At 44.4% G+C, this 22480-nt stretch overlaps 1 protein-coding gene across 1 annotated transcript in view; it reads left to right on the top strand.

The window, feature by feature from the left end:
• Nucleotides 1-13202, top strand: part of NDUFA4L2 (NDUFA4 mitochondrial complex associated like 2) — a 33852-nt gene extending 20650 nt beyond the window's left edge. Inside the window, exons 3-4 of the mRNA XM_081851904.1 lie at nucleotides 12627-12687; nucleotides 12906-13202. Coding sequence (XP_081708030.1) covers nucleotides 12627-12687; nucleotides 12906-12962 — 118 coding nt within the window. The 3' untranslated portion in view covers nucleotides 12963-13202. The remainder of the gene's footprint in view (nucleotides 1-12626; nucleotides 12688-12905) is intronic.
• Nucleotides 13203-22480: the final 9278 nt, after the last annotated feature.

The raw sequence follows: 22480 nt of genomic DNA, 5'->3' as shown, positions 1-22480 counted from the left end.
TGAAAGAGGCAGAGGGAGACCTGAGACTAAGACCTGCATAGGTCTTGTCACTGGTACACACATAATTGAGAAAGGTTGAATATCCCTGTAAATCCATGGATATCTAGCCTCTGACCTATGGCCTTGCCCAGAAGGAAGTAATGGAATCTCACCTTTGGGGGAAAGCAGGAGGCTGCAGAGCCTGGGCGCAACCCAAGCTGCTGATGCTCTCACCACAGGGTCTGACATAGTGTCTTATTGCCAGGTCCACAGGCATGGTGGATGAACAAGCAAATGACAGGGACCATACACTTGTTCCGCAATGAGGTGTGAGGGGCAAATCATACCTGGGGCATCAGTACAGTCACCTTCAGCCTCTGTGGCAAAATAGGCACAGCAGCACATGGGGCTACTCCTCTCTACAGGTTTTCTTCTCCACTGTACCTGCTCACACATGCCCCAGCAGAACACATCTGCGGCTGGTCCTGGAGCCACGAGTATAATCCCCAGCTCTGTCATTACATTGCAAGGTTAGCCTTTGGCAAGTTGCTGTTTCTCAGCCCCAGTCTCCCTTTTGTAGGGACTAATAATGAGAACTTACAGATTCACTAAAGGTGGTAAACACTTCTGCACCTTGCAAGAGTTTTATCAGTAATCATTTTTTATATCAACACAAACAGCCACAGAGATCCCATCAGCAACTCTCCCCATTTCTGGGGATCCTTTTCCTTATGGGCACTGAGCAAGCAGAGCTGGATTAATGCAGTCCAGAGGGAATGTGTGGATAAACAAAGCAATGACCATAGGAATTAAGATATATACACAACTAATCAGAAAAACATGGCCCACTGGTGCCTGGTGCCCATTGGATCTGGTAGGGTGGAAGGTAGCGAGGTCAACAGAAGGTGGAGGCAGAACTAATGACAGAACCAATGTCCTCATCTCTGCTGAGTTCTACAAGGACAGAGACCGAGACGAGGGGAGGTTGACAGGCAGTGCCATCCCCTGGACTGGATATAAGCAAGAAGGCAGGCAAATGGGGGCAGGCTAAGGTTGGTGGTCCAGGGTCCCATTTTCCTTAATGGACCAGCCTATACTGCCAGACTGGAATGAAGGGGTGACCGAATCTGTCTATTTCAGTTTCTCTCAGTGTCTCATTTTTATTTAAAACAAAATAAAAAAATTCCTTCCAGTAGCACCTTAAAGACCAACTAAGTTAGTTCTTGGTATGAGCTTTCGTGTGCATGCACACTTCTTCAGTCTTGCCTAATATACACATTTTTGCAAACCAATTTCCCATAATATAATTCATTTTTGTATTATATTATTTATTTCACAATGTTAATATACTGCTTGATTGTAATGAAACCTCAGCACGGTTTATGAAAAGGTTTTTTGCAACCTTACATTCAGATCTCAAATTTTCCACATCAACTTTTGTTTTTTAAAAACCTCATCATGAAAATTCATCAGCATTTTAGTGTGAACGTCTCTTAAAATATTCATTTTCGTACGCAGTCTTGCCTAATATACACATTTTTGCAAACCAATTTCCCATAATATAATGCATTTTTCTATGTTATTTTCATGAATATATGCATTTTTGTGCACATTACTTGGTTGGAGAACCACACAGCAGAATATGGAACAGTGTGAATTTCAAAAGATGGCTGTGTTTTGGTCTGCATATTGTTTCAGAAAGTTCACTTTTAAATGCAAACTGAATAGAATTTCTCTCCCATCCCAATGGAATGAACAGGAAAGCTGGAGGGATGTAAATTCCGTGGTCAGGTTTAGTGAAATTTAGGGTAGTCAGATGCAAAAGAGAAGCAAGCTCCTACTTATACTTTTAATAGTTGTTTAGAAGATGGAATTTGGTATGGGTCAGCTTTTCATCTCCCAGCGCTGCACAGGTGAGCCAAGCTGGACCTGTTGAAATTTCCTTTGCTGTATATCTATTAGGAATACAAGAGAGAGCCCTGCTCTGCTTGGCATCAGGTCACTCTAGTGATGAAATTCTAATTGCCTGCCTCTTCTGAAGCACAACAGCATAACTTAATTTGAAAATACATGGATAAGACAACCAGCAATGGAAGAAATAACAAGGAGGCGGCACACATGGATCTTAGCTAGATGGACAAAGCAAACCAGAGGCAAAGAATGACCTAAGGTGGCCTGTGAACTCATACCATTAATAACCGAGGAGACTCCACAGAGGAGCTCAGAGGTGGGACAGCGGGGGGGGGGGGTATGTGGAGAAATTCATTTGATTCACATTGCAGTTTGCACCTGCCTAATTCATACTTCCAGAACCAATATGTGAACTGAAGCACAACTATACCTTGCAATTCTTCTCTGTGCTTCTACAAAATTTGCTATCTTTAATGCCAAAAAAGCATACAAATATTTGTGCATCAGGGGCAAGTGTAAAAATGCCGTAGGTAAACTATACAGCAATTATGAAGCAATGTTTAGGAAAATGTATGTATGGGGCAAAATTTCATTAAAAATGTGCATATTAGGAGAAAGTTGTACAAAAAAGCTTAATTTTTGTGGGGCTTAAAGAGAAAAAATCTGCTGTGGAAATAGGCAGACTGAATTGAAGCTTGGAAAAAATGGGAAATTGAGAGAAACCTAAATTGACAGATTCATTTATCCGCAGCTCAGAGTACAAGGTGCAACTTTAGGATGAGGTGGCTTTGTTATTTTTAAAGGCTGGGAATCCCTAGCATAAAAGGATTTGTGTTTGGGTGCACAGAATGAAAGAGAAAGACTGAGATGGGATGGCAGGATATTCGTTTGTTGTTCACTGACAGGCAGATACCTAAATATCTAAACATGTGAGACCAGCCGCATAGATTACCGAATATCCTGGAGAGAGGCACGCGTGTGCCTGTGTGGCGGAGGGCAAATGTGGCTTCTCCAGGGGACCCACGTGCTCGGTTCATTTCCTCCTTTTGGATCCACAGCTACAAGCAGCTGGAGTTCTAATATGGCTCCATGCCTGGCAGTCTCCCCAGCAGCCAGTTGTCATAGCTACAGGAGTTCACAGGAGTCTCTCAAGTTTTTTTAGTGTTAATTTTGTAGGCTTAATTCCATCTCTTCAGCTTCACACATGGAGATCTTGTCCTTGTTCTCCTTAACACCCAGTGTGAGGTAGCTGTGACTTCTTCAGAGTAAGGACTGCTGGGCGGGGGGTGGGGCGGATTTTGACTGGAAGTTAGAAGACAAGTAGTAGGATCTGAAACCAATTTGCTTGAAAATATCTCATCAGAGAATTGGTATGCAAAATAGTCACAGTATTCTGAATATTCAAATATTTACTGGACTTCCTCTGAATATTTTACATCTGCATACAACACCTGGTTGTATTTGATCTGAGTGTTTAGTACTGGACAATTTTTGAGAGCCATTGCACAATGGCATTTTATATTTGACAGTTGGCATGCAATAGCATTTTAATAGTATTTCTTTATTTGGTGCCAACATCATGTAATGGTTAGAATGTCAAATTAGAATCAGGGAGATGAGGGTTCAAAAGCCCGCTCAGCCATGATGCTCCCTGCATGGCCACGGGCCATGTATTCTCTCAGAACTACATCATAATATTATCACAAGGATGAGGCAGTGGGGAGAATAATGTACACCACCACGAGTTCTTTGGAGGAAGGTTGGGATAAAAATGTGATAAATAATATTTGACCGTATTTGATTATAGCTGACATATGGATATTTGCCTGTATTTGACAGATGTCATGTGGTAGTATTAGTGTTTGACAGTTAACAGCTTGATGAAATTTCATATTTGATACCTGCCAAAATCAAAGCAGTCAGGAAATGCCAAAGTGTCTCGTGTTCTAAAATACTGAGGTAAATTTTCACATTCGGAATTTGAATTACCCACTGAGTATGTCATGATTTGCAGTCACCTACTCCAGCTATACCCAGGCAAGTTGGGATACTCCACAATATCCCAAGATATTAGTGAGCAAGGATCTCACAACTTGCCTGCAAATCATTGCTCAGGTTGTAGCCATCACCCACCTCAATGCTGTCCCACCCATTATGTTCCTGATTGCCCCCCCCCCTAAACCTGTCTAGAACCAACAGCAGGGACTGAAATACACAGCATTTATAGCATAGCCTTGTGTCAAACAAGGCAGTACTATAGCAGCTGTAGACTGGGCTCTCCTTGTCTCTTTCTAGCCTTAGACTTTGTGGCCCTTAAGCTTAAATCCTGAGTAAAGGTAAAGGTAAAGGGACCCCTGACCATTAGGCCCAGTCGTGGCCGACTCTGGGGTTGCAGCGCTCATCTCGCTTTGTTGGCCGAGGGAGCCAGCGTACAGCTTCTGGGTCATGTGGCCAGCAGGACTAAGCCACTTCTGGTGAACCAGAGCAGCACACGGAAACGCCGTTTACCTTCCCGCCGGAGCAGTACCTATTTATCTACTTGCACTTTGACGTGTTTTCGAACTGCTAGGTTGGCAGGAGCAGGGACTGAGCAATGGGAGCTCACCCCATCGTGGGGATTCGAACCACCGACCTTCTGATTGGCAAGCCCTAGGCTCTGTGGTTTAACCGACAGCACCCTATTTCCCCTTTTAGTCCAATAATGAGTGAATCTAAGGCCAGAAGGGAAAATCAGAGGAGTACTGCCCTGTTTTACACAGACAACATGCTGAGTCCTTTGTAGCACTAGACAAGACATTCAAATTGAGTACAATGAAAGCACATGGAGGGAGTGGGGTTGTGGTAACAGCCCCCCCCCCGACCTACCGTGTTCTGTTAAATAACTGGCCATCTTACATGGAGTCTGTATGCATACAACTAAATGCATGTGGGTCAGGGAGGGGCTTACTGCTACAGTCCCAAATCCAATACCCACATGTTTTGACTATATGTAGCTCTAAATCTTCTAGCAGAAATTCTGCCTTCGGTCAGACCAAACCTGGAATAATGTGTCCATATCTAGGCGCCACAATTTAAGAAGGATATTGACAAGCTCCGGAACGTGTGCAGAGGAGAGTGACCAGGGCTGGATCTACACCGACCTTTTTAACATTATTAAAACAATACTAGCTATATTGTTCTAAAATGTCCTAGGGCATACTGTTGTTGTTTTTTAAAAAAAGTTCATTACCTTAACGTTCTTCCTCCATAACAGTTCCTCTTACTGCCTGGTTCCTGGTTGCTTTGCAATGCCCTCTGGTGTCACGTTTTAATAACACATTCTTAGCATTCTTAGCAAAACCCTTATGTTTTGAAAACCATGCCTTAACTCTTTCTTAATGTTATAAACCATGAGTGTAGATCCACCCCAGGATAATAAAGGGTCTGAAAACCAAGTCTTATGAGGAACAGTTGATGGAGTCAACTGGAAGAGAGGAGACTGAGAAGAGATATGATAGCCATCTTCAAATATATCATGGATTGTCACATGGAGGATGGGACAAGCTTGTTTTCTCCTTTTGTGGAGGGCAGGACCCGAACCAAGGGCTTCAAGTTACAAGAAAGGAAATTCTGACTAAACATTAGGAAGACCTTTCTGACAGTAAGAGCTGACTCCAGTGTGAGGTGGTGGACTATCCTTCATTGGAAGTTTTTGAGCAGAATTTGGATGGCCATCTGTCAGGAATGTTTTGGTAGATATTGCTGCATGTTCAAGGGGTTGGACTAGATGACCCTTAGACAGTGGTGGAGCAAGCCGATCGGGCGCCTGGGGCAGTGCGCATGCCCTTCGCCCAGGGGCAGGGCCAGCCCCCCGCGGGGCGGGGCCAGCTGGGGCAGGACGATCTGCGGGGCCTCTGAGGAGTCTGCCTGCCTCCTCCCACTCAGCTGCCCTACAGCTGAGGGGCAGGCAGCGGGCGGACTGTTTGGAGAGACGCATGGCTCGGGCACACTGCAGGCCCCGCAGTGAGTGCCGCCCGGCATTTTGTCACACCCCTCAGTGGTGACACCCGGGTCGGCCTGCCCCCACTGCACCCCCTTCCTCCGCTCCTGCCCTTTGGATCACTTCCAAATCTACAATTATGTGAGTCTGTGGTTCTGTGATCTGCATATGGTTCCCATCTCTTCTGTAACATTAAAAAGCCAGCTATGTTTTAAGGACAGAAAAGAGAATGACGGAGCCCTGGTTGCAGTCAACAGAGTGTAGGGGTGTACAACCCTATTCCTGCAACAGCTGATCACCTAGAGGTGACTGCTGTTACTCCCTCAAAGTAAGAAGAAATGAAAATTAATACAGGGGGCCTGTGCTGGGTATTGGGCAGAGTGCTGGACAAGCCACTATTTCTCTGTTCAGCCTCACCTCATTGGGCAGTTGCAAGGGTAATATGAGATAAAGCTTCCTTTTCTTCCTCCCTGCCCATTCCTTTTTCCTTTTGTTTTGCATATTTTGCACTGTGAGCTGCAGGCACACTTATCTTTTTGCATTTTCCTCTGACCTTCTTGGAGGAAGGGGGAGCTGATTAATCATCATCACCATCGTCATCACTATAGCAACAATAACAACAACAGCTCCATGTTCCCAGAGTCTAAATTCTGAAGCCAAGCTTATTTTCTTTAAAATGTCTTCCCATCCTATCAGGTTCCTTCCAAAGCAGGGATTACTTTGCCATCTATAGCTTCAAATGAAGTAAACCCCACCCCACAATCTTCCCTCTGCTTTAAGATTGTATTATATTTTAAATGGTGAGTTAGGCTCAGTGATGACCTGAAAAGAGTTAACGCTGCCCCATTATAAGAGGACAGGCCTGCAGCTGACAGTCAGCTTTCCATCTCCTGTCAGGCCTCAATATCACGTCAGCCGTTGTCCTGGATATTCATTTAAATGGAAAGATGCAGGTTATTTCCCCCGGGCACTTCACCACGATCTGTGGCCATTGCCTGACAGGTAAATATGCATTAAAATGCCATTCTTCAAGTCTATAACTTACCCAGCTTACAACAGCCTCTGTTACCATAATATCTAAGCACCTTAATATATTTTATTTTACTATATTTACTCTCTGGTCCCCCTGCATGAATGAGAAACCAAAATCTAGAAATGAGGCTTGCCAGTCTGCCAGCATTTTACTGGCCTGACCACAATGACCACTAGTAAAACCACATTTTGTCAGGTAACCTATCCTGGCCTCCAAAAAGCCAAGAAATCCTCATTTAGCCAAGTTGTACCCAGCTCCATCAGTTTTCTAGAATCTGTCTTAGCTCCCCATTGATGCACGGTGCCTGCCCACCTTGGTCAGCCTTGAGACCAGCCCAGGGTGCCATCTTTAACTTAAACCAAAGTTGGCACACTCCATGCTAGCACACCAGTCTAGCTTTTCAAATATAATTTCCCTCTTCACATCCTACCATTCAATTCCACTACGTCCTGCTAGCAGACTATAGCATATGAACATTCATTCAAGCAGTTGCAAGTTACTCCATGAGGTAAGGGTTTTCACACTTGGATCCAAGCATAGAGTATGGCGAGGGACCAGGATCACTCCGACTGGCCCACCTTGCCTTTCAGCCTCTTTGTATCTGCTGGCTCCACCCTTAACCGCCATAGACTGAAGGTATTCTACGGGCATGCAGACAAGTTAGATCCCTGCCACTTTATAGACCCGATGCACATGCAGCTGAATATGGATAGGCCTGAGTGCAATTAAGTCATTCTCAGAGTAAAACCACTGAAATGAATGCACACGACTAAGTCTTGTATATTTTTCTCAGAAGACACTGTTGTTGGTCAGTTCCAGGGGTGGCATACTGGAATTGGGGAATAGTTGACTTGATCTACCATGATAGTCTAGGGCTGCCTCTGCCCTCAGGTTAGGCAGATGTCTTTCAGGTATCCCAGACTACTCCCCAGCCACCCACAAAGTTCATGAAACCATTCAAAAGGTGAGTGGAAGTGTAATCTGGTGCTACCAATGGACGCAAAGTTACATCCTTGTGCACTGGGCAAAGAATAACTCAGAAATACTCAGCATCGTGTTTTTTCATTAACTTTTTCATTGTGATGGGATAAATTCGCACAACTACACTAGAAATCTTCTCCTGGGCTTCATTTAGCTCTCTCTATTTTAGTTATTGTGTGATTCTTCTCAACAGTGTATTCTCTATTGACTCATTCAGTCTAATGTTTCAAAAAACCCCACAAAATCTCCCCATCACTCCATCATATGATGCTTCGCATCCACCTATTCTGCTCCCCCCCCCCCCACTTTCTTCTTCTTTTTACTGCCTCACAATCTGCAGGATCTGTCAGTGCTGGCTCTAAATTATTCTACTTTCCGAACCATGTCAGAAAGCTCCGTGGATAAGTGCGGCACCTTAGGACCAGGGACGGTGAAATCTGTGGCCCCCCAGGGAGTATTGCACTACAGCTCCCATCACCCCTAGTCATTGGCCAGGCTGGCTGGGGCTGATGAAGGTTAGAGTCTGGCAACAACTGGAGGTTCTCCATTCCTGCCTTTCACAGAGAGTCAGCCCATGTGAACATGTTAAACTGGCTTTTACTGATTCAGACCCTTGGTCAATTTAACCCTACCCTCCAACATTTCTACAATGAAAATTGGGACATCTATTATTATTATTATTATTATTATTATTATTATTATTATTATTACATACCCCACCCATGTGACTGGGTTTCCCCAGACACTCTGGGCAGCTTCCAACACACACAGAAACATAATCAAACATTAAACATTAAAAAAACCTTCCCTATACAGGGCTGCTTTCAGATGTCTTCTAAAGGTTGTACAGTGGTACCTCGGGTTGCATACATTTCAGGTTACATACGCTTCAGGTTACAGACTCCGCTAACTCAGAAATAATACCTTGGGTTAAGAACTTTGCTTCAGGATGAGAACAGAAATCACGTGGCAGCGGTGAGGCGGCAGCAGGAGGCCCCATTAGCTAAAGTGGTGCTTCAGGTTAAGAACAGTTTTAGGTTAAGAACGGACCTCCGGAATGAATTAAGTACATAACCAGAGGTACCACTGTATAGTTCCTTATCTCCTTGGTTCTGTTGAATCTTTGTGCATTTCTTTTCAGTCTCACGGGGCGCCCCACATGCTCCTCTGCGTGTTCCACTCTGTGCAGCATTGTCAAGCCTTTTGTGGAGACAATCACTGATGCAATGAACTCACTTCACACCCACGGTTCAGGCAGTAAGGTTCATTGCCAGTTTACATCTTAATGGTTCTGTACCCTCACCCCAAAAAATAAATTAGATTTCACATTTATGCAGAATTGTGTTCTAGCTCTAGAACATATGGAGCCCACTATTGCTAAAGCACTACTTCTGCCCCAACATTTCTTTATGCATAACCTTGGTAGGCTGTTCCACTTTCAAATTACCCTTGGGCACAAATAGAAGACACCAACATGCATGAGATTTGCATGTGGTCCTTTATATGTATAGGCACAAATTTGGAAATAATAAATGTAATTTAAAGAGAAGGGAAATGCATTTATCACTGTGGTTGAGATGACACCAGGTGACTTGTGTGACTGCTCAGTCGGCTGACCAGGAGCTCCTGATTGTTGGTGGGCAACTTCAGGGCTCCTCTTTTCTCTTCTTAAAAGTTCCTTTTATTTAAACTAGGCCAGGACTGGGCAGTCCTCAAAGAGAGGACACCTTCAAAGAGCAGACCATCTTCTGATAACCCTTCAAAATAGAGGATGGTTCTCTGTAACATAGGTCACTCACATGGCTACCCTAGCATAATGACATAGCAGGAAATTGTTAATCATTGATTTGAGCCCCTATCAGGGCAAAAGAATAATAATGGCTGCGTTCTCATTTCTTGGGACCATGGAGAGGCACTTGTGGGATTTTCCTCTTTAGCTAGCTTTACGTGCTGGGGGGGGGGGGGAGGCAGCAATATGTCTTAGCCCGACCTTGCAGAAGCCGCCCCACCCCCCACCTTGTTGTTGAACTAAGATTTTCAAATGGTTTCTTGTTCACTTCTAATACTTTGATGCCTCAAAAGGCAATTCTGAACAAAAAACGAAACAAAAATCTCTCTCTCCACATTGATTATATGGTTAGTGCAGTCAACAGAAGAGGATTGTAACAAGACCTGGCAGTTTGTGGCTTACAACCATCATCTTGTTAGCACGTTGCATTACTTGCTAAGGAACCAGAGTCAGCAGCTAAATACCCAAACACCCTGAAGAGTCTGTGATTGTGGCGAGGGGGGGAGGCAGCAGGAAGATGTGTATTCAGAGGAGGGACCCTCATGTGTGTACACATTATTTATATGAGGGTACACATCTCGATAAAAGCAACCACAACCAAATCAGATGTTTGAAAACCAACCCCCAATCCAGGGAGCTAGAACCATAGCCTTGGTCTCCATCACTCAATGGAAAGAGAAAACGCTTGTCCAGATGTCAGTGTGGGCCTTGGGGGACCTGGTTTCAAACTGTATATGGGCCAAATTTTCATGAGAGATACTTGTTAGTCCTTTGCAAGAACAACAATAGACATTTTATTCTTGTTAATTTACATGACACTTTTTCTTAATGTACATGACAACATTTAAAGACAAGTCCTGAGAAGCTTACATGTAAGGCTAAATTTGAAAATCAGGACTCATGGTTAGCTCCAGAATCCAGATTTCATGTCAGGGTTCAGTTGTATGCCATAGGGTATATAGAAGCACCTCTGAACATGTACAAAGTGCCCTTCATTCACCACAGGAGAGGAGAATGAAAGTGCTTGTTTCTATTTTCAGTTAACCACAGTTTAGCATTATGTCTGAACCTTAAACTATGGCTAAACTATGGTTTATTGAAAACATAGGCTTGAAGTTGGCTTGTTTCAATTTATAAATCATTTTTTAGACTAACCACAGTTTGTTCAGGTTCAGGCACAATCCTGTGATTAGTTAAAAATTGGAGCAAACACTTCCAATTGCCTCATTGCAGCCATGCTGGAAGAGGAGCATTCACAAGCTCATTCATGGTGACTAAAAGAGACCTGTCATGCCCCAGTCCTCCAAGGATGGCAGCTGCAGATTGACCTCAGCCTCCTTGCTCACCTCGTACCGTGGTACCTCTGGTTACAAACTTAATTCGTTCCAGAAGTCTGTTCTTAACTTGAAACTGTTCTTAACCTGAGGTACCACTTTAGCTAATAGGCCTCCCGCTGCCGCCGTGCCACTAGCGCGCGATTTCTGTTCTCATCCTGAGGTAAAGTTCTTAACCCAAAGTACTACTTCCGGGTTAGTGGAGTCTGTAACCCAAAGTGTTTGTAACCTGAGGTACCACTGTATTGGGAAACAGCAGAAGCAGGATGAGGAGCAGCAAGAGCAGTGGTCAGGCATTAGCATGCTGATAAGCTTAGAATATATGAGCAGCACCAACAATGCCAGAAGCAGCAGACAAGATCAAATGCTTCTGGCCTCATGTGCTACTTCTGCCATCATCACCACATGTGAGGTGAATTCATAAGGAAGATCTTGCACTCCCAGCCACTGATCTCATCTCTTTTACACATGGGACTTGGAACCTTCCAACCAATTCACAAGTAATGTTGTTGTTGTTGTTTAGTTGTTTAGTCGTGTCCGACTCTTCATGACCCCATGGACCAGAGCACGCCAGGCACTTCTGTCTTCCACTGCCTCCCGCAGTTTGGTCAAACTCATGCTGGTAGCTTCGAGAACACTATCCAACCATCTCGTCCTCTGTCATCCCCTTCTCCTTGTGCCCTCAATCTTTCTCAACACCAGGGTCTTTTCCAGAGAGTCTTCTCTTCTCATGAGGTGGCCAAAGTATTGGAGCCTCAGCTTCACGATCTGTCCTTCCAGTGAGCACTCAGGGCTGATTTCCTTAAGAATGGAGACGTTTGATCTTCTTGCAGTCCATGGGATTCTCAAGAGTCTCCTCCAGCACCATAATTCAAAAGCATCAATTCTTCGGCGATAAGCTTTTTTTATGGTCCAGCTTTCACTTCCATACATCTCACAAGTAATACAGTAAGTCAAAAAAGAGAAGAGACTCCCTTCACAGAAAAGCACCATTGTGTAGCTTAGGTAGTTGGAGCCAGGCTGTAATGTAATTTCTGGACCAACACCAGCATGTGGCATCCTGGGGCAGCTGCTCAGCTTGTGTCCCACAGCAGGACCCATCAGTGTTTGCAGTTGCCCTGGGCCTTCTGCATCAGGCAGCCAAGTCTACTGGGCTCCATTTTAATTTTCCATGATGCCTCAGAGCAATCCTACATTGGCTACCACTGCCAAGAAACCCATCAAAGTAAGAGAGGACCCTGCCTGGTTTTCTGTCCTCTTGTGTTATTTGTAGCTTAGGAATACCAGTGCTTTGGCCAATAAGAGTTCTGAAGCCTCAGAAGAGCAGTGATCAGAGACAAAACATATTTGAAGCACAATGAACCACTGGGGAATCATCGTTTGTTAAGGGAGTTGTAGCTTAGTGATGGACAAATTATGGATCCCAGGATTCTGCAGTGGGAAGCCCTGTGCTTTAAATGATGTGAATGTGACTGGATGAATCCTTCATAATAAAATACTATGAGGAGAAAAGATGAAGAAATCAAAGCTGCCTCAGGGTGGGAGGGTTATACTCAATGGCACTATCCAGATGTGTAAAACTTATTATATGTGGCTTTCCTTTCCTTTTCCCCCTTTCAGTTGGGATAGGAAGAATAATCCAGAACCGTGGAATAAACTGAGTCCTAATGAACAGTACAAGGTATGTGGGAGGTTACATGTTTTGATCACCCCAGCTAAAAAACAAGAGAATGAAGAAAATGTCCAATTGGACCATGTCAGATGTAGGGTGGAGTGGGAAGAGTCAGAACCCTGGAAAGGCTGGGGAGTGGGCATTGAGGGATGACACATCATGCCATAGTAATTCCAACGGGGCAAAGAGAGCAAACCATCAATCATCAGCAACACCTTCTTCCATAGTTCATGGCTGTCTCCACGGACTACAAAACCCTGAAGAAAGATCGCCCAGACTTCTGAGGGTGCCACGGCCATCTTCCAGCTCCTGCCATGTCCAGGGAAGAACCACTTGCTGCTCTGCACAGCCACATCTTCCGCTCTCACATTGAGTCTTTAATCATCTTTCACTTAAATTGTGTACATGCCTTAAAACTGCACACATGCTACTGCTTCCTGCCTGCCTATGTATTGATTCGCTGGTGCCACACTACAGATGGCCAATAAAATATCTACAGCCCATTCAGCAGAAGCAAAGCAAAATATTAGCCCATTCTTTCTCTAGGAAACGCCTTGGATAACAAATAGCTCTTTTATTAAAAGAGGTGGAGGGAGAAAATGAGAAGGAATGGAGCAAAGTGTGTTCCCTTTGGGTCCTAAGAGGCTTCTTGGTTCTGTGTTTCCCAGCCCCGTCCTGTGAATGCCCCTGCTGAACCTAATTTGCTGCATTTCCTGTCTCCCACGCTCAACTGTATTATTCCCACAGAGAAAGGTCAGCACCAAATAATAGACCCCAGAGTCGATCTCGCTTACCGAGGCCTTTGGGGAGGTGCCCTCCATAAGACAGGCAACTCCTGGTTTGAAGGAACTGGCTTGGTGGGAGAAGGCTCATTAGGAATGGTGCAGTGCAAGTTGTAAATGTTATAGCATATTTTCATGGGATTCATCAGCAGTTGGTGGAGTTAGGTACTGTGGTGATCTGGACTGCTCTACCTATGTATCAAAGGATAATTATAGAGGTATTGGCGTAGCATATATGGAATATATAGAAATACTTTATTGTCACTGTACCACTTGTTTACAGTGAGATTAAATGAGCCCCCCTCCCCCCACAATCTCTCAGTCCTTGTTACACTCTGTGTACTGTTGTACGTACCAACTCCGAACGTCAGCTGCAATGTTGCTGTCTTTCATTCAGCAGCCTCACGGCCCACAGGTAGAAACTGTTCTTTAACCTGTTGGTGCAGCTTATTAGGCTTCTATATCTCCTGCCCAAGGGCAGGAGATTTAAAAGGTGCTGGCCAGGGTGTGAGTCATCCCTGAGAATGTTCCTCGCTCTTCTGAGGCAACAGTCTCCTGCGATGACATCTAGCTGACTCAGGGGATAGCCCATGATATCGTGTGCTGTCTTCACCACCCTCTGTAGGGACTTTCTGTCCATGGCTGTCACACCAGCAAACCACACCATAATACAGTATGAAAGAACACTTTCTATCGTGGACCGATAGAAGGAAATCATCAGTTGCTATCTAACATTGTTCTTTCGCAAGACCCTAAGGAAATGAAGCCTCTGTTGGGCCTTCCGGACCACCTGGGCTGTATTGACCTTCCAAGTAAGGTCTTCACTAACATATGCATGCGTGTGTTAATTTGTTCTTCTTTTTTCACACGTAGTTATTTGGGTACACAATGTTATATAAATATAAGTATACAAAGCATACTATCGTACACCTAGCATCCATGCAACTAGGCATATATGGAGACTACTTAGCGGTATATAGTATTACACGTGAATAACCAGGCTTTTATTTTATTTGCGCCAGGACCAGAAATCTGTTTTCTGTGCCAAGACATACAGCCCTGGAATATGCAAAGTAGTCACAAAGACTGTAGAGCATCTCTAGAGTGCATTTCATTTACCAAGTAACCACAACCCATTTCTACACATGTGGGTTAAGCAGAAATAAGTCCCAGTTTTTGTATTCAGCCAAATTAAGCCCCAACATTTCCTCTCTTCTCTCTCATGTTTCTCTGTGTGTATATGAACACAGTGTACACAACGCAAATACATGCTATGGGTATTAGCCAACGCAGTGCTAAATAATCTGTTATGTACACTCGTCCAATGGAACTGGGGTTTCCCCAACCCTCTGGAGCAGATTTGGGGAGGTGCAGGGCATGCACAGTGAGAGGAGAGGGCAGAATGTACAGTTGCAAAAGCATAAAGCCTTGCATTAGTGGAATGAGTGCACTGGATACTGCCCCATATGCATAAGAACAGCAGTCTTTGATTACACATACATGAATGAAGAACTACATACCTGAATGGTAAGTAGATGCCTTTGGAGGTCGCTTATGTATGCATGTGTAAGAATTAAGCATTTGAGCGATAATAATTTGTGCAATGATGGGTGAGTATTGTTTTTGGCAGATGCTGCCTCTCCAGCCAAAATCCAGAAAGCCAAAGAAAGCTTATTTATTTGTAGACCACCCTCATTCAAAGAAGCCCAGAGAGCAGCTTCAGTCTTCTACCAGCTGGGTTAGCCTGAGAGGGACTTGCCAAAGACCATCCAAGGAGCCCTTTAACTGAGCAGGAATTTGAATACGGATTTTATATGGCAAATGCAAGCAGTCTGTCACTTGTTCTGAACCACTCGTGTGAAGGAAGAAGCACAAACATCACACAAGTGCAAAATAAAGGTGATTCCAACCTCTAGAAGCAACTGAGCTTGGAGTGAAGAAATGCATTCTTAAAGAGAGTTGAAAGTGTTTTGAAAGAGGTTTGGAGTGCTTCCAGGTGAGGCCTCAATATTACCTATGTTTTATTGAGATATTGCAAATAGGTGGCAAGAACTTATTATCTGGGGGAAATTCCAGATAATCTTGATGCCAATGACATTGTGTGGATGTGGGGAAAAACCAAACCAAAACAAGCATGCATGAGCAACATTGATCATAAAACACCCATCTGGAAGCACCCTTAGGGCACTTACAGACTGTTGCTATTTTAAAATGGGATTCAGTCACATAGCAGAAAATTCAGGTTATGAAATTAAGGCTGAGTTGGAAGTCTTTGCACAACAAAGCAACTGCCCCCAAAGACTGGACTTTTTGCAACAAGCAAAGTGTCAGTAAAATGCACTGGGAGGTGTGGAATGTCACTTGGGGCAACACCATCAACAACCTCCCCACAAAGAAATTGGAATGAAGGCTCAATAAATAGCTGATGCCATCTATACTTTCCCTGCAAACAGGACAAATGATTGGTAAACAGGACATCTGAAAGCTACTTTACTTTTCTGTGGTATATGTTCACCACAAACACAGACACAGACACATCACATACACATACATATTTGCTTTGGGCCACTGACACCTCCAGTTAAACTGGGGTTCTGGATTTTTGAAACAAATATAAGAACCTGCACAACCTGCTTACCAAAGTGGAATGTGAGCATACAGACCAAAAGCAGAAATCCTCTTTTTTCAAGCAGCTGTTTAACTCTCTGCAAAAATTGCTGCCTGCCTCCCTTCTGTGTTCTTTGGTTTGGCTCCAAGAAAAAACAAACAAATAGAGACCAGATCTGAGAACAGGACGTGCTACTGTGCAGGCAGCTACTGGAAGCACTGCAGATGCTAATGGGGCTTTTTGAAGACACGTAACAGATGCCACCTGTAGCTAAGGAGCCAAAACAGACATGGCACAGGAAAGCCATGATGAGTTCTCTCACAGGTCCACACCCACCATACATTTAAAGTACTGTTATGCCACCATTAACAATCATGGCTTACCCCAAAGAATAATCAGAACTGTAGTTTTTTAAAGGTGCGGGGAATTGCATCTATGTGAGGGGTCCCCTAACAACTCTCAGCACCATTAACAAACTGTTGGTGCAGGAAAAAAATATTATATAGAAAGGAGAATTCCTGGATGCCAGAATACAGGTTTGAGACAAGTACTCTTTGGTGAGAGAACCCCAGGAGAGATTTAAGATCACAAAATATGCAGCAAAGCAAAGAATGGAAATATAGGCTGTTAGACCTTTAAAATATGTTGGTATGAGTTCCAAAACTTCCCTCTTACCCAAGCATTCTTGTTTGGTATGTTAAAAATGGTTCACTTACAAACTCTACAAAGATCAAATCCATGCACAGGCAGTAAAACTTGGCTTAGTTATACAGTGGAGATAGTTCCTAAATTATTGATATAGGAACCGAATAGTGGCTTGTTAGGGCCATGTGGGCTGAGCTTGGAGCAAGCAGCTCAGACCTCATACACTGAGCTCCTCAGGTAGACTGGGAGAGATCAAACGCTTGATTACCTAATCCCTCCCAAGGTGAGCTAAGCCTGGCAGGACAGCTTACTCAATGGTCTTAACCCTTTTGTGCATTAATTAGACTTAAGCATATTGGTTATATGAGGCTGATTATCCCACAAACTATACTTTCCAGGATTTGGGGGGGGGGGGACAATGAATGTTAAAGTGGGATTAAAATGCTTCAGATGTGACCACAGTTGGCTCTTCCTTTAAAGCAGTTGGGGGAAATGGGGCTCTGCTTTTAGTCAGAGCAGGAGCTTAAGGGAGCCTAAAACATTTTGGGAAAGGGTAATTTTTACCAGGAAAACATTGCAGAGAGGAAAGGGCTCCACCACCACTCCAGCTGTTTTAAAGTGGGGGCAGGGAGTGAGAATGTCAGGCGATGCAACCACAGATCTTCTGCATCATTTCTGTTTTGGTCCTCAGCAGAACTGATAAGCATTACCAGGTTCTTTTTATTAAAAAACACACCAGTTGCTTTCATCCATGCTCCACATTGTGAAAGCTCTAAAAAGGATGCTCGGGAAGAGAGTAGGAAACACCACTGTCTGATGCCTCTGCAGTCACCTGTGGTTTCCTCCTGCTCCCCAAATCTATTGTTTCATCCAGCCCTCTAGGAGCAGATTACTGTTCTGCTTGAACTGTGGAGACAAATGCAACAGTCACTATTATTAGTGGCTGCCGCCGCCCTCCACCCTCCTCTCCTCTCCTCCCCACTCTCCACCACTCCCCGCACCCAAACAAAGCCACATAGGCCTGAGGCAAAATCCAATCGCATTGAACAAATCCAATTTGCAGTAGCAGCTAATAGAGTTTGTTGCTGGTTTAAGCGATGGCAGCGTCAGAAACGCTCTGAAAAGCATCCAGGCTTCAGGCCAAGCAGAGAAAGAAGGGAGCGAGAGGGAAACTTAACCATCCCCACACACTGGCCTGGCCAAGCCTAGCTTTGTCTCTCCCCTTCCCCACCCCGCCAAAGGGGCACAATTTTTTCCTAGAGAATTGTTTGATTGTACCTCCCTAACAGTTCCAGGTATGGCTGAGGCAACCATAGCGATGGAGGGCTGGGTGATGGAAAACAAGGGTGTCACATAGTCTGCACTTCAGGTTTCCATTTCAGATCTGCCACTCAGGAGACAGGACCATGATGCTGAGCAGATTATGCTGGCTCAATGTAGCCCAGAAGTGGGCTTCTTCTTCTTTCTTTTCCGGTGTAGGTTTATCTCCCATGAATATGGCCTTAACAGTGTGACTGACCGTAGGTGACCATGGAGGCCAATTCTGGATCCACACATCCTTCCACCGTGGGGACACGGGTTTCCGGGCAGGAGTTGTTCACTGGAAGGGTTTGCCAAATGTGTCTTTCTCTTAGCTCATTTCTCCCTTTTGTCATGAGTCTGTGCTTCCTCAAAGTCCATGACACCTTTGGTAGAGGATATTCTCTAATTGGAGCGTTCGCAGGCCAGTGTTTCCCAGATGCCGGTGTTTATAATGCATTTGCCTTGAGAGCATTTTTAAACCTCTTTTGTTGTCCACCAGCATTATGCTATCCATTTTTAAATTTGGAATAGAGTAGTTGCTTTGGAATAAGATAATCAGGTACTGTATCTGAACAACATGACCAGTCCAATTAAGCTGATGTTGAAGAATCATTACTTCAACATTGGTGTTCTTTGCTTCTTCCAGTACATTGACATTAGTTTGCCTGTCTTTCCAAGTGATAATGTAATTTTTTTTTTTTTTTTTAAGAAACAGTTGATGGAATCTTTCAAGGAGTTGGAGATGGCATTTATTAAGTGGTCCATGTTTCACAAGCATACAGTAAGCTTGGTAGTACAATAGCTTTGTAAACAAGCATTTTGGTTTCCCTGCAAATGTCCCAGTCCACAATCACTCTGCTCTTCATGCAGGAGAAAGCTGCACTCGCAGAGCTCAGGCAATGCTGGATTTTGGCATCAGTGCTGGTCCTTGTGGAAAGGTAACTGCCTAGGTAGGAAAAATCAACATTTTCCAACATTACACCACTAATTTGGATTTGTGGTGTACTTGCATCTCAAGAACCCCCTTGGCCTAATTTCATGCAAGTGTGGAGAGCCCTAAGGACAGTGAGGATCCTAGACATTTTGCTGCCTGAGACCAAAGACAGGATGGAACCCCTTCGCACTTCACATACAGAGGTCAAATGGACAGACCACCTTTAACAGGGAAAGGGCCACAGCTCAGGGGCAGAGCATCTGCTTTGCATCCAGAATGTCTCAGGTTCAATCCCTGGCATCCCCAGGTAGGACTGAGAGAGGCTCCTGACTGAAATCCTGGGGTGCTGCTGCCAGTCAGTGCAGACAGTACTGAGCTTGATGAACTTATGGCTTATATTTGTATAAGGCAGCTGTTACTATTAGGACTCGGTCATTCTGCTGTGCTTTCACATCTGGAGTGAGCTAATTGCACTAAATGAAGAGGCAGCAAAAGTATCTGCCCTCAGAGGAAACTGCACATTTAAGGCACATGCCTTCCCCCAAATAATCGTAAGAACTACAGTTTGTTAAGGGTGCTGAGAATTATAGCCAGTGAAGGGTGAAGACGCAGTGAAAGTAGCTCCATCCACACACATAAGAGGAAGGTATTTGTAAGCTTGCAGAAGTACAAAAACTCTCAAGTTAATGCCTAAAGGTGGGGACCCGAAAAACCGTCCAATGAGGACTGAGCATATTAGTGGTCGTGGAACTGGTGTTTGAGGAAGGGAAATGGAATGGAGTATCCTGAAAGATGGTGTGCCTGGCTGGCAACCTAAACAGAAGCACTTCACGCTGCAATAGTTTGCTGTCAGCCCCACCAGTTCTGGTGTAAGTACACCTTCTGTTTTAATTCCAAGAGAACAGTGTGCCTCAGCATGCCTCTTAGAAGTCTGAGGAAGGATGCTTTAACAGCAGCAAAATGGGGCTCAGTCTCAAGATTCTCTAGTCCTGACTGATTTAAGAAGACTGTTCCCCGAAGCACATGGGTGAGAAAGGAAGGCAAAGAGGTCAGTTAGCGAAGCAAGAAGCTGCAGCTGAATCCTCTTTCTCCAAGACCATTAAAAAAAGAAGTCTGTTCTCCAGGTTGCAACCTAGCAACCTTACAAGCCACAATTCTACATTATTGCTGTAGATGTCCATGCTGTTCTACCTCTTCATTTGAATCTGAAATCTTGCCTCCCTGTTCATTTTTCATGCAGTCGATTTCACTCAAGGGGCAGAATATGTACATTTGTTTGCTGGGGTCTGCCTCCTAAACAATGTTATATTGCCAATTAAGATAAACATCATTAAAGGCTACATTTCCTGGATCAATACTGCAAAAACTTTACCATCTCTGCAACCTGATTTAAGAACAAGCTTTTTGAAGCCATGAGGTATTATGTCAGAGCAGAGCCCCTTGTAATATTTTGGCATCTCCCTAATAACCTCAGCTCCTTGCAGTGCTTGAGCATCAGGTGTGCATTTGACAAGCCTCTGCAACAGGTTACATGAAAAATCAATGTTTGAGCTCAAGATTAACAGTGCCAGCAGCATAAATATACCACCTCAAGACATAAAATGTGGCAGCGTTAAGCACCTTCATGCAATTGCCCTTTATCTCTTCATTGCAGAAGCCACCAACCTTTTTGGACCAAGAGGCATATTTTGAGAGCAGTGCTAGATTAAACCCTGTGGAGGTCCCTAGTCAGTCGAAATTGCATGGGGGGGGGGGGAGAAGCTCTTGCAAATTCTCTCCTAATACTCATTAATATTCTACTAGGATCTGGAGTCAGTGGAACTCATGACACACTAACTCACAGAAAGCTTTGTACCTGGAGGTTTCTCATGCTCTCGCTCTAGTGGGATGACACAGAACAAAGAAGGCTTGACTTGATCCGTTATCATGGAGCCCCTAAAAGGCATGGGGCCCATAGGCTGGTGCCTAATCTGCCTTTTTGGTAATCTGGCACTGTTTGAGAGTGTTGTGGGGGCAGCAGTCACAAAATGGCTCTCATGGGTGTGTGGCAAAATGCCAAATTAGAAAAAGCACAATCACAGTGAACATTTCCCCATAATAATATTTCAATGTAAGTAAAGGCTTAAACTGTTGAATTTCTGCCCAGGAAACTCTACATCTGGAAAATGTGCCAGGGAACCTGAGTTGATGAGGGCTCTGAATCCTATGCCCATCTGGGAACTGTAGCACCGTGAGTCTAGGAATAGCCAGGGGTGGCGGAGGCCCTGAAACTGGCCCCTTTCGCAGTCCTGGGGCCCTCACGGGAATGGGAACATTAGGAAATTCTGTAGGTAGAATGAATTTGGCAGTGTAATGGGTGCATGTTGCTCTTTTGCATAAGATACACACATTTGTCGGATGTTGGATTTCAAACACACACACACACACACACACACACACACACCCCTCTAGACCTGATTCTTGAGGGCCTCTTATCTTAGGGAAATTTTGCATGTCTGCTTAATTTTGCTGGTACAGTGTGCTCCTCCCCACGTGAAAGACAGTGAATGTGTTTATCTACAGTAACATGCTTCCACCTACCAGGAATGTCACTACAGCTAACCATAGTACACCCACTTTCCTCCTGTGTTTACATGTGTGCAGCATTGCATGTTGGGAAGCACCACACAAAAATAAGCTTAAAACCAAACTATGTGATCAAAAGCAAGCAGTGGCAGAGGGAAACTGAACAAGAACAAATGGAAGTTAAAGCAGGATCCATTCAAATGAGAAATAAGGCACCAATTGTCACCAGTGAGAGCAATTAATCATCAGGACAAGCTGCCATTGGCTGGAGGAAGCGAAGAGAGAACAGTTCCCCATAACTTGAAGCCTTCTGGTGAATTATAGACTCCCTCCATAAAACTAGAAACAAATGTAGTAGGTTGATTTAGTAATAAGCAGAAGGAATTCCCAAGCATGTAGGAAAAAGAAAGGGAGACAAGACTGTATCAGGGGGATTATTTGCCGCTTTGACCATTAATCTAAAAGATGAGGAGAAAATTGGGGGAGTGGGGTTGGGCAGGAAACGAGAACAATGCTGCCGAGAGATGCTCCCAGTCATGCGATTTGTGTTGTGTTCCAAATTTTATATGCAGATTCCTCCTTTCCCCCCCCCCCCAGGGCAAACGTGTCTCTCTCTCTCACACACACAGTGAGCAAGACGCAGATGCTGGAAGCTGTGGCTTGAGATTAATTCTTTTGAAAACTGTGTACTTTGGGGTAGCAAAACACACACACATACATACTCATGGTCCCTACTGGTGACCTTATGCCACCAAAGATCCCAGTGCGCAGGACCAGGAAAGAGTCAAGTTGAGGAATGCAGCAAGCCTCGGCCCAGAAACATGCTTTTCTAGAACACAATAGAAAAGAATCTCTCCCTCTCACCACATGTCATTACTACTGCATTTGTGGACATGCATGCGCACACAAACTGTGCCCCAAGGACAAATAATAGATGGCCAGAGATTGCTACTTCCCCAGGGAGGC

This window comes from Podarcis erhardii (assembly GCF_964252035.2).
Source record: "Podarcis erhardii genome assembly, chromosome: 2".
Taxonomy (NCBI): Eukaryota; Metazoa; Chordata; class Lepidosauria; order Squamata; family Lacertidae; genus Podarcis; species Podarcis erhardii.
This window is presented reverse-complemented; position numbering and strand designations above follow the sequence as displayed.